Source organism: Citrus sinensis, chromosome 7 (genome assembly GCF_022201045.2).
Source record: "Citrus sinensis cultivar Valencia sweet orange chromosome 7, DVS_A1.0, whole genome shotgun sequence".
Classification (NCBI taxonomy): domain Eukaryota; kingdom Viridiplantae; phylum Streptophyta; class Magnoliopsida; order Sapindales; family Rutaceae; genus Citrus; species Citrus sinensis.
In genome coordinates, this window is record NC_068562.1 from 5,736,154 (window position 1) to 5,749,145 (window position 12,992).

A 12,992-nucleotide genomic window follows, 5' to 3' on the forward strand; every position below is an offset into this window, starting at 1 on the left:
AGAATCTACTTTGCCAGACTTTTCAACCAATCCTTTGGACAGCACTCACAAAAATATTAAAAGGAAAGCCGAAAACAAAAGCTGCCTACCACTAAGGGCTCTCTACACTCTATAAAAGGCCCACACTCACCTAATCAAAATCTTCTCTCTATTTTGTTGCTTTTTCATTTGTTTTTCTCGTTTATAGCCTCTAGGAGCTATCCCGAGAACAAAAAGCCCACTCTCTTTCCTAATCTCTAAAATAGATTGGCAACACAACACCATACGTTCAAGCCCGTACCCTAAAGTTTCGTTTCACTTTTAAAAATTGTCCTTTACACTTGACTTTAAACTAAGTGATAATTATTAATATGTTAACAAATCTAAAGTTTTCTGTCTGGTCTTACTCATCTTGGTTTTCTTCAACTTATTTTGTTTCTTGGCTATATATTAAGACAAGACACAAACTATAATTGGATTAGCATATGCATATGAGAGCAGAACTCTACAAGAAAAACATGCTTGCTTGTATCAATAACATCCACAAATCCACTTTTAATTTCAGTCCAAGATTTTCCACCTACTCTTGCTATTCATGGGGTTGGCCGCTGGGTTTTAAAGAGAGAATTTTGAGATGCTTTGGTTTTCAAGCGAAGGCCGAAGGGGAAATGACAAGACAAGTCCACATGGAGGCACACAACCTCCATCAGACGGCATTGGTCAATTCAGTCCTACCGTTTATTGATTGGGTCCTATACTCCTCTTGCTAAGCTGGCTGGCCGAGATCAAAAGAAAATAAAGTTGAAAATCCTTGGTATCTCTTGGCTTTGCATCTCCACCGCTTGATACCCACCAAGCTTAAATCTTTTTCCGCAAATTGTGAAATCGACTTGCAGTTTTCGAACCATACAATTTGGTGAATCAAAGTCTAATTGTCGATTAACAAATCAATATTCAATCATTCTACTGATTAAGTACCATAAAACAATAATATGTTTATAATAGACGTCAAGACCGATTTATAGTAATCCATTACAAAGCAAAACGGGAAATGATTCCTCTATCAAAGCAACATAACACCACCCAATTAATTAACCGAGGATTCTCTTTCAACTCTTTTAGTAACCTCTTACTTTCGAGACCTTTTGTTAATCGATGTCTCAAAATTATATATCTAGGTGGTCTTTAATGGATCAAAAATGTTACTACACGTTTTGACATAAGAAATTCTAAGATTTTCATTCATTTTTCAAAGTTTTGTTGTTGTAAATCATCTTAAAGCCTGCTTTAAGACACTCATTAACCCAAAAATTTTGAGTGATAGATTTTGATAATACATAATTTAGCCCTATGAATTCATCTGTTCCGTAGTGAACATTAATTAAGATAAAAAGTGTGCTGTGAAGTGATACTCGGGTTCTGTACGAAGTGATGATTTCGTAATTATGGACTGCAAATTATTATTATTATTATTATTGTTATTGGGGAGGAAAGCGACTGCCAATTAAAGTTAACATAGTGCCTGACGAGTACCATTTAATTTAGGGAAAATACTCACTATGCGTAGGCATTATCTATTCTTGAATATTAATTTGTTCAAGAGTTTAATCATTGCCCAAACGTAAGAAGCGAGAGTGCTTTTCAAGCTACGGCCCTTATCGTATCCAAATGTCATGCAAAATGATGAAGGTTAGGAAATCTGAAAAATACTATGCATGCACAGGGCATCTCAATTGTTGCAAGTCAGCGACACCAATAATTATATGTGTTGCCATAATCAAAATATCCATATATAGTCCACGCTTACGTCTTCTTCTCCATACACAATAAATTTTGTTTCATGATTGAGTTTAAGTTGCATAAAAATAGACCGACTGGATTCACATAATATGTATTTTGAGGCATATTGCCATATGCCCATGTATATACAAATGTACATTAAGTTTCACTTTACAGTCTTTAGTCTTTACTCATGATGTGACCCGGATTCAACTAAAAAACTCCCTTATATTTCTAGGCCTATAAAAAAAATTTTAAAAAAAATCAATATTATAGATGTGTATGTGATAGTAGAATATGGATAACATATATATAACGACTTAAATTTACAAAATGAACCAAATAGTATCTATACATACCATACATTATCGAGATAACAAAAGGAACATGCATATCACTGAAAGTATTGGAGAGAGGCACAGTGAATCATGAGTGTGACCATCTGCAAAACAAGTAAAAGTAAAAATTGGAAACCAGTATTAGAAAAGATCGATCCTACACCATTGCAGAATGGTTTTGATATTAATCATTGAATCCTTGGTTACAAAACACAAACTGTTCTGAGATGCAAGGGGCCAGGCCAGCAGGTTCACCATCTAATAGCATACCTTCCATTAATAGTTAATTAATTATTTATGGTCCAATGCTTGTCATCTTCACCAATTAAAATTAAACAGCTTTAATGAAAAGACAAACTTTCACTGATATGCATGGCTTGTTTGTTGCAACTCTATTTTTCGAACTGCAATTCCCCACATGCTCACAGCTCATAACTTTGCCCTTTCTGTGGGGTTTGTATTCCTGAAACTTGATAACCTAAGAATCCAACTCAACACGTGTTCTTGTCATTAAAAACCAATATATATACGTTTGTGGGTCACGGTTGAGCACTCACACTGTTGGATATAGCGGCAAGCAATTATCACAGTTGTGGCGTGGTGGGGTTCTGAGTTTTGATGCTGATCATACTACAGCTAAAATCCCACTTGTGCCTGCTGCCTCTTATCACAGCTTGGGAGATTTCGCTTATATGCTTTTGCATTATCTGCAGACTTTTCTAGAGAGAAATCTAAAGTAAAGTAGCAATTACAAAGTATTAATTGACCACACAACCGATTGAAACTCTTGAATTGTTATTCACCACAAACAGCTATTTCGTTTTTATTGTGAAAATGTGGTGAGCTTATAACGAATTTGTACACATTGAAAGGTATTGAGAAGTTGAACCATGTGTATATGAGTGCTAAGTTGGTTGAATTTGAATTTATAAAATCGAGCTACCGAGCTCGCTAATATTTAAAGAGGGGTTTAGTTTCCAATATTAATGCAACACTTTTTTCTTTGAAAAAACAAAAAAAGGTTAAATTTACTTGTTTCGTGGTCTCAAATTCTTTCTAATATCAGTATTCGATCAAAGAGGTCAATATACATATACAATTTTGTAGTTACCGTGGCCCATAAAATGGCCCAATAATGGGCTGTGGCCACCCCACTAGGGCCTACATTGAAGACGCTCTCTCGGGTCTCGGCTTCACTTCACAAACGAAAAAAAAAATAATTTTGCAAGTTTCGAACAGCCTCATGACCATTTTCATTCAGCTTCAGCCAGTGTGTTGCATCATCGTCTTAGTGCAAGTATGAAAGAATGTTCCTGCTAAAGACGCTGCACCGTTCGTTTTTCCACTGTCAGCTTTAGCTGAAAGAACTGAAACAATGGAGCTGTCGCAAAAAGATACGTAAGAGAACCACCAGGATGAATATCGTATTGGTATAATTGCTCGCTCTCCACCATATAAGCTTTTTGCATTAACCAGTAAAATTTTCCACTGCAGCTTATTTAAGCACAACAGATGGAAACATAGAGGAAAGTCATGCTACCCTCAAGCCTAGAACAGAAATTAGTCATTAATTATTAACTCTTGTCACGTCGAAATCACTAGCTCTAGCTAAAGAAATTGGATACCGATTGCTTCATCATCTGAGGGTTATCAAGCAATTCTAACTTTGTTCAAGAATCTTTAAATTAAGGTCCTTGAAGTTAACTGCCGGCATATATACATGAGGTAATGCACCGGTTTAGTGGAGTCTCAAATTAATTCTAAGCCAAAACATTGAATCAGAACATATTAATGTTAATTTTTTTTTTTCTTTTTTTTGGGAGGCTCTGGAATCGTTGATACTGAATTCATCGAATATTTATTTTGACGAACCGGTTTAAAGAACAGTACTTTTAGCTTCCTATTTTTCGAATAATCAAGTTCCTAGACTCGTTGAGAAGCTTTGAGATCTCATTCATGCAAATCAATCTCTACATAGCGTACGTACTCCCAGTGTATTGCTTCTTCACAAACCACTCATTTAATCTTTTGACAACAGAGATTTGACCCCAAACATAACATCTCAAACCAGTTGATCATTTAGATTTTCAGTAAATAATGATTCTCTTGATGATAGGTCATGACTCATGATTGTGCTTAATGATTCTTTTTTTTTAAAAAAATAATAATTATTTTTTTAATAGCCCGGAGACAGTATAATTATAGTTGAATAGTTCTAAAAATCCAAAAATTTTATTTTAAAATTTCATCTCAAATCTCAAATCATGTGTTTGTGCTAAAATTTTAGAATGTTTTTTTGGTTACTCATCATAGTTTTCCAATAAAGTTTAAATTCATTAGTGCCCATTTGATCACAACTGACGTTAAAATATATTTAAATTTGTGACAATTCTGATTATTTAAGATTAGGAATTTTCGTTGACAGATAAAAAAAAAATCATTTTTTAAATTTATTTACTCTTTGACAAAATACTTAAGATGGCTCTTACTTACGAATTTATCTCTGCTTATGATTAAAAAAATTAATAAAAAAAAAAGAAATGAAAGTCTTATGACAAAACAAATTTTAGAGTATAAAAAATTTTTTAAAAAAATCATTGTACATCAATAAAAATCGGCGATTAATCGCACCGACCATTGCCGCGTAGTGACAGCGGTGATACGCTGATGGCACCCAAATCTTAATTAGCTCAGATGCGGAGCCGAGCCGTAAAAACCGAGCCGTCCCATCCTTTTCCAAATTTCCAATTTCTTACTTCAACGTTCATCTCTCTCACGCTCTCGCAGTCTCCCTTTATAACCCTACAATAAAAATAAATAAATAAACAAATAAAAATCTCACAAAACGGTCGAAAACCGGACGACGACAGTCTATAGCCGGTGGCTGAAAAAATTGCATTTGCATTGAATTTTGGGCTCATTTCATTTGGCAGGCAAACTGCAGTGTACCTAACCCCAGTCAGATTCTAACCCAAACCCTGACCCAAGTTGGTTTATTTAAAGAGAGACCACGGGCAAGGCCGTGGCCAGCTGTGTTGTAATTTCTTAACTGGTTCATTGATCTCCCAATTCCTCTCTCTTTAGTCCAAATAATTTCATTTGTAGATGAGCAGTCCGAGACTATTGTGCTCATTCAATACTACTCAGCTCTCTTAAATTTTTTGTTGAGTAAGTGATGTAAAGAGAAAAGAAAGAGTGGAGTGAGAGAGTTTCTTTCTTTGATTACTTCTCTTGTGGGTCGGGTTTTAATTACAGTGAAAGTTTTAGATTGTTGGGTTTGTTGAGTCTTTTGTGTGTAATTAGTATTTTTCTTTTTTCTTTTTTTCCTGTTTTCCTTTAAATTCATTTTTATGGGTTCAGAGGGGCAACAAGTGTTAAATAGGGAGAAGAAATACGTTGAACTAAAGAGAGAAGAGGAGTTGTTGTACAATTGTAGTATTATTATACAGAACAGCGCTCTATTTTCAGACACGGCAGCTGCTCTTTCAAGTCCTAAAGAAGAAACTCCTCTTAAAGCTACTTCTTAAAACTTGAGAGATCCACTTAAAAAAATAAAAAATAAAAAAAATTTCCGATCTAAGAAAATAGATCTGCTTACTACAGTCGGCTTCACTTCATCATCAGGCATGAAGCGATCACTTTGCAGCTCAGATGATTCCTTGGGTGCTTTGATGTCCATCTGCCCAGCCACAGGTTGCTGTTAATTAAGAATACCAGACATGTTAATTTCAAAATATTTTCGCAATTATCAAATCTTTTCCTTACTAATTAAAAAGAAATAATTTTTTTTTTTTGTGATTTATTATCAATCAGACGAGCAGAGTCCGAGAAACAACCAAGTTTACAGTCGAGAATTCCAGACGATGTTGGACGGTCTGGATGAAGAGGGGTGTTTAGAAGAATCCGGAGGGCACGTCTCGGAGAAAAAGAGGAGACTGAGCGTGGATCAGGTGAAGGCCTTGGAGAAGAACTTCGAGGTGGAAAACAAGCTTGAGCCCGAGAGAAAAGTGAAGTTGGCACAAGAACTTGGGCTGCAGCCAAGACAAGTTGCTGTTTGGTTCCAAAACCGACGCGCTCGTTGGAAAACCAAGCAACTTGAAAGAGATTACGGCGTTCTTAAGGCAAATTATGATGCTCTCAAGCTCAATTACGACTCCCTCCAACACGACAATGAAGCCTTGCTTAAAGAGGTAACAATAGTTTAATTCTCTCTCTTTCTTTTTTTTTTTCCCCCCATCTATATATAAATAATTAAAGAAAGAAGAATATGACAAAAGTGCTTTCAATGAAACCATATAAATATAAACATATGTATATTTACATAACTACAATGATTAAGAATAAGATAACATGTTTTCACATGTATGTTGCTGTTATTCCACACAGATAAGAGAGCTGAAATCAAAGCTGAATGAAGAGAACACGGAGAGCAATATTTCTGTGAAACAAGAAGAGACAATTGTGCATGAGACTGATCATCAAAACAAAGCCACTCTGGATCGCGATCAAGAAAGCGATGATAAACAAGCCGCCGCTGTAGCTCCTCCTACTAACGTTACCGCAATTTCTCTAGCTCCTGCCGGTAACATTTCTGATGAACCTGATCAAGAACTGAACTATGATAATGGAGTGTTGGGAATCTCGCTCTTTCCAGATTTGAAGGACGGGTCATCAGATAGCGATTCGAGTGCCATCTTGAACAACGAAGATAACAACAACTTCCACAACAGCAACAACAGCCACAGCCCTAACGCTGCCATTTCTTCATCTGATGGTGTTATCATTCAGAGCCAGCCTCATCAACTTTCGATTAACTGCTTCGAATTCTCAAAACCAACGTACCAGACTCAGTTTGTCAAGATGGAAGAGCACAATTTCTTTGGTGATGAGACCTGCAATTTCTTCTCTGATGAGCAGCCTCCTTCTCTTCCATGGTATTGTTCTGACCAGTGGACCTAGCTAGATCAATCATTAAATAAGAACAAGACACGTGGGTGTTTATATGGGGAAGGAATTAATGGGCTAAAAAAAATTTCAGTAATGTAACTAAAATTTTCACTCTGCGAACTCTGGAAAATTGATCAGTCGATGAAGAAGAGAGAAGATGATGAGTGAAAACCGATGGGGGGTTTAAAGCAGTAAAAAGGATCAAATGCACGTGCGGACGAAAGAAGGGCAGAGAGAGTTCACGTGGGCTTGGGTGAAAGGTGACGCAATGGGTAAGGGGGGGTTTAGATTTTCACTGAGCCGTGCGGGAATGATTAGGTCGTAATTGCAAGGCTCCTTTCGTGTAAAAAAGAAATGAAGAAATATTTTCAAACCCTAGAGGTTTTTTTTTTTTTTTTTTTAATGAAAAAGAAATCCTGTAATGGAGAAATCAATAATCTTTTTCTGCTGCCATGAATGCCGGCTATTTTACTATCTGCTAAATTTAGCAACTACTTGTTTTCCTAATTTTGCAACTTGCCCAGCTATTTGAAAACTCACAGAAGCTAAACCAGCAACTATTTTGAAGGCGGCTTTCGATGTTTCCATAAATAAATTATTGGGTACTTGATTAAAATGCAGAATCTTTTCAAGGATTATTTTTCTCTTGATTTTCCTTGAAATTTTTTGTTATGAACATGATGGTATTATCCGGTTAATTTTGATAACTCGCCTTGAAATTGAGTGCTGTTGTTTAATGTTAAGGATCGTACATGGTAGCGAAATTGATAACTAGGTCAAATTTGGAAGTTTGCTTGCAATTTGCTGCTGCTTGCAGGGCTGTCCGCAGTTGGTTGTGCCATTTCCGGTGCTTGGCAACCTTGGTTAAAACTTAAAAGTTTTCATAAACTTTATCCCTCTTTTGACATTAATTGAATTAAAGCATAATAACTTTATAAAAACAATAATGTGCTATAATATGCATTAAATTATGGTATAAAATATTTATTATAATGTGCAGCATCTGGCATGATTATAGTGACAGATAGCTCGTGAGTTATATGATCGTGTAGCTTAACAAGTTCTTTAATTATAATAATAAAGTAAAAGTTCTCAGAAAAAAAAATCAAGTACATTAAATGCTAGCTACTGATCAAGGTCAAGTTGTCAGGATGGCAATGCAAAGCTACCTGTCAGGGTCAAGTCCTCCGGCTGGCGATGGTTAGTTTTGGTTTTGTATCTTTTAATTTATTTTAATTCAACATAATATTTTTACTAAATTAAGTGATGTTAATAAACCAATTTATTTAAAAAATAAAATAATTAAGTAAAATATATAAATAAAACAATTTATTTTGTTTATTTTTTTAACTCTAAATGCCGTGACCCTTGGTTTGGTTAGTCAGCACTTCCTTTTGAGTCTCTCCCCAGTACCTGTGAGAGTGATTTCTTATGCAAAACTTTAGTGGGCTTCAATTACATACACTTAAAAAGGTTTGATTATACATGTGTAATATATTGAGATTTAGGCTTTGTTTAGTACAATTTTTTAAGTAGAGATTATTTAAGTAGAGTTTTTACTAAAAAAATTTTGTTGTTTGATGTCAATAAGAATTTTTATTAAAAATTTATGAAATTACTTTAATAGTCAAGTTTTTTAAAGTCATATTATAAAATATAAATAAGATTGTCAAATAAATAGAACATATTTTATATATTTTGACATTTAAAAAAAGCTTTTCAACCTCTACTCTCAAAAATCCAAAATTTAAACTTTTACTAGTAGAGGTAAAATAGCTTATTTAAGTTTCAAAAACTCTATTAGAAAAACAACCAAACAACAACAAAAATTATTATAAGAGCTTATGGAATTAAATAAGCACTTATAACCATTAAATAAGTCATACCAAACAGACACTTAGGCTCCGTTTGGTACAGCTTATTAAATAGAGCTTATAACAGTAGAGCTTATAGCAGTAGAGCTTATACCAATAGAGCTTTTGGACAAAAAGTCATTGGGTGTTTGGTTGTCAATAAAAAAAGTATTTTTGAACCATTAAACTATATGATATTTTTTATATTATATATATTTAGAAAAGCTTTATAACCTCTACTCCCAAAAGCTCAAATTTTGGGCTTTTCCTAGTAGAGGTAAATTAGCTTATTTAAGTTAAAAAAACTCTATTAAAAAAATAACCAAACACCATAAAAAATTTTAAAAAGCGCTTATACGATTAAATAAGCACTTATGGCTTTTAAATAAGCCATACCAAACAATATTTAAAAAAAAAAAAATTAAGTAGACGGATAGTTTCATCCACTCAAATATAATTCAAGGTCAACTTTGTACAAATTAAAACATAATTAACTTAATGTTTAAGGGTAATATAGTAACCACATAAACATGTAAATAGCAACCATTTTGTCAAATGTTGGTTAAAAAACATCTCTATCGGTCTATCCGACTATCCCCCATTTCTTGCCTCCTCTTTGCTTCAATTACCGCAACCAACCCTTTGTTTCGCCCCGTAATTCTTTTATTTTTGTAGTTTTAGATTTTCTTCCCCCCCCCCCCCCCCCCCACTATGTGTATAAGGATAACAATCGTCACATCTGATCTTTGATTTGGTGTGTCCATTGAATTTATTGTGCTTTTGTATGCTATGACATTGTTGTCTTTTAGCATATTTCATTTAGGGGCGCAGCTAAGTTATAAATTCTATTACTAACAGATCTGTTATTGGACAGAAATCCTACGGCTGTAAAATAAAAAGAATAAAAAAAAAATAAATAAAAAGATAGCGATACTGATAAGCAGCAGATGGTGAGAGGTGAGGACAACGATTTTAAGAAATTGTGTAATTGTAATAGATGTCGAACAAGATCGTATAAGTTGTATACTAGATGTGGATGTTGTACTATGTGTTACATCATACAAGTAGACTTGCTTGAATGAAAGTTTAGTATATGTGTAAAAAGAAAATAATAGTGAAAAATGTGAGACTAGAATCTAGATCACTAGACATGGGACACTTGGAGAGTCTCGCGTCCGTCAGATCTCTGACCAATGTTAGTCAAGAATAAAAAGGAAAAATTGTTAAAAATTTTATAACTTATCATGTAAATACTGAAACACTAAAGAAGTCCTATCCATCTACACATCTTACTTGTTTCTTGGCTGGACATGTGAACTGTGAAGTCAGCAGTCTCCCTTGAGTTCTTGCGATATTGATCAATACTAGAAAGTTATAATTTCGACTGTTAGAAATTCCCACTATCGTGATGTTATCACAATTAATGCCTTAGCATGGCATTATCGCAATTAACAAAACATGATTTACATATAATTCATTTTCAAGGCTGAGTGCGTCACAAGGGGAAAAAGGGGGGCGGGAGGTGGGGACAAAGTCTTCTGTATTATCTCTTATGGTCTAATTTAAGTTATTATTGTATATCTTTTAACTAGCAAACGTTAAAAAGGAATAAATAGGAAAATCAAAGGACCTAATTCCGAAAAAGTTATAGGAAATGGATTTGATTTTCGAAAGGCATCAAAAGTGACAAAACATTTGCTTTCCATGAAAAGAAATGTTTTGTTTGGCAAAATCTCTTTGTCATCTACACTCCAAGTTTAATTTTGTTATTTTAATTACTATTTTTCTTTTTATATTATTAACTCACGCACTTGTTGAATCTCAAAGTAAGATATAATTTCTAATAAGATTGCTTCTTACTGCTGAAGCTATATTTTGGCTTCAGCCTCCTTTTACTTAGGATGGATTAGTTGAGTGAAGTATTCAAGATATTATACATTTTTTCACCTTAGGTGAATTTAAATCTATTTTTTTTTGTATCTTTCCAAGAAATTTACTAAATTAAGCTAATTAGCACACGCTCTCAAACTCTTAATCTTGTCCATCCACCAGACAAATATCCATCTGCTAACTCTTTCTTTAATTGAAAAATCATTCATCTACTAACTTAAACGTTTAAATTAATTATTATCAAACAAATCAAGTTAACTTCCTTCATTAAATTTATGTAATCTAAATTTCCATGATTATATTAGTCTTTTGGATATCCGAAATTATGGTATCAAAAAGTACTAATTTTTTTGAATCATTTGTCATCATATTATGTATTCCTAACGTTGTCAATCAGTCTAAAATGTTTTCACTTTAAACATATGGTGGATTTGAAAGGCCATTCCATTTCCACATAGCAAAATGTAATGAAAGTGGATGTAAGACGGATCTCGAGTTAAGATCATATTCAATATCACAACTTTTAAACCGAAAAACAAAAGAAATTCAAATGCCAAATCGAAAAGACAAAAGATGATTAAAGGGGAGGGGAAGTCCCTAAAAAGCCACGCCACATGATTGGATCCCAAAATATACGTGTCTGCCCAGTCCCCTAGCTTTTTGCCGCACCATAACATCTCTTAACTTTATAATTTAAAGTTCGCACACATTACAATACTATATGTATTACTTTAAAAAACAAAAAAGAGGGGAAAATAAAATTAACGAATAATAATAATAATAATAAAATAAAGAATAAAAAATAAAGAAGAGCCCTACAATAAGCCAATCAACTGAGAGACAGCCACGTACGCCATTGGTTGCTTTCGCTTCTCCAAAAAGCAAATCGTCTTTCTTTTTTTCTTTTTTTTGTAATTTTTATTTATTTATTTTTTATTGTACGGTTTTGGCAGTAAGCGGGAAAACCGCTATATACTGATAACAAGGCAGGGATTGCACATGGGGGCTTTCTTTTTTCTTCTGACGACCTGACGTGCTCTTTTTTGTGATTGTGCGTTCGTACTCTGTTGATTTTTATGAACACGTGTACGGTGATGGAAGATGGGACCCTCTATAAATGTATCCTGCCATCCTCTGCCAAATATCACAGTTGATCTACCACAGATAACTTCTAATAGTGTGGTGTTCACATAATTACATGTGGTGCAGCTTCTATTTTATGCAGTTTCTATAATAAATGTATCCGTAAAAATGATGGATGCAAAAATTTTGTATAAATTTATCTTATATAAATTAATATAGTATTAATTAATTAAATGAATAAAAATATAAAATAATAAAAATAAATTATGTGGATCAAATGATATTTAATTTAACTAATTTTTTCATACTACATCAATTTGTATAAAATAAATTTATATAAAAATTTGTAACTATATCATTACTCTAAATAAAAATAATACACTTTAAGAAAAATATTTCAATAATTATATCGACGCGTGCCTCAAAATGCATGTATTAATGAAAGTTCTAATGGTCCATATTCTACAAAAAGAAAAAAATAATTGTATTTAACAATTTCTTCCTGATAATTAATATAACTATGATAATAGGAAATTAAATATTTTCAAAACAGATGCCACGTAATTGTTAATCGTATGATCATTTTACACATGTTAACTCGAGCGACTAGGAGATGGTTAATTGAGTTCCTCATGGGAGGTGTGTGGGCGGGCTGCTTTCGTATAAGGTGGTTTACTTTTCACTCTTGTTGGTTCGGTTCCTAGACCCCTAGCTAAGAAAAGAGCAGAGAGATGAGATGGTCCCTCCTCCTGAGCCTTATTATTAGACTGCTGCCAGCTTGCATTACTAAATTACATACATTGCACTAAGATATTGTTCTTATCCTAACTTTTAAATATTTATGGTTGTATAGTATTGTATAAAAAAGTGGTTAATCCAATGGAAATTATATAAAATAAACTACGGGTAGTGTTTAGGGTGTGTTGCATTAAAACATAGTTCATATTTTAAATATAATTATTTATTTTTTATTATTTAAAAATTATAATAGATTTAAATTTATTAAATATTAATTTATATTTAATTTAATTTAATATAAAAATATAAAAGTGTAATAATATAATATTATTATATCACATAAGTTTATATAATATATCATATTAAATTATACCATACTGATAAT

The 12,992-nt window shown here is 33.3% G+C and overlaps 1 protein-coding gene across 1 annotated transcript; it reads left to right on the forward strand.

Annotated features, from left to right (window-relative positions):
• Positions 1–4,654: 4,654 nt before the first annotated feature.
• LOC102626051 (homeobox-leucine zipper protein ATHB-6-like) lies at positions 4,655–7,442 on the forward strand. Its single transcript, XM_006466207.4, has 3 exons — positions 4,655–5,789; positions 5,910–6,286; positions 6,483–7,442. Exons 1-3 carry the CDS (start codon positions 5,723–5,725, stop codon positions 7,053–7,055), a joined length of 1,017 nt encoding a protein of 338 aa, XP_006466270.2. The 5' UTR covers positions 4,655–5,722; the 3' UTR covers positions 7,056–7,442.
• The last annotated feature ends 5,550 nt before the right edge of the window (positions 7,443–12,992 follow it).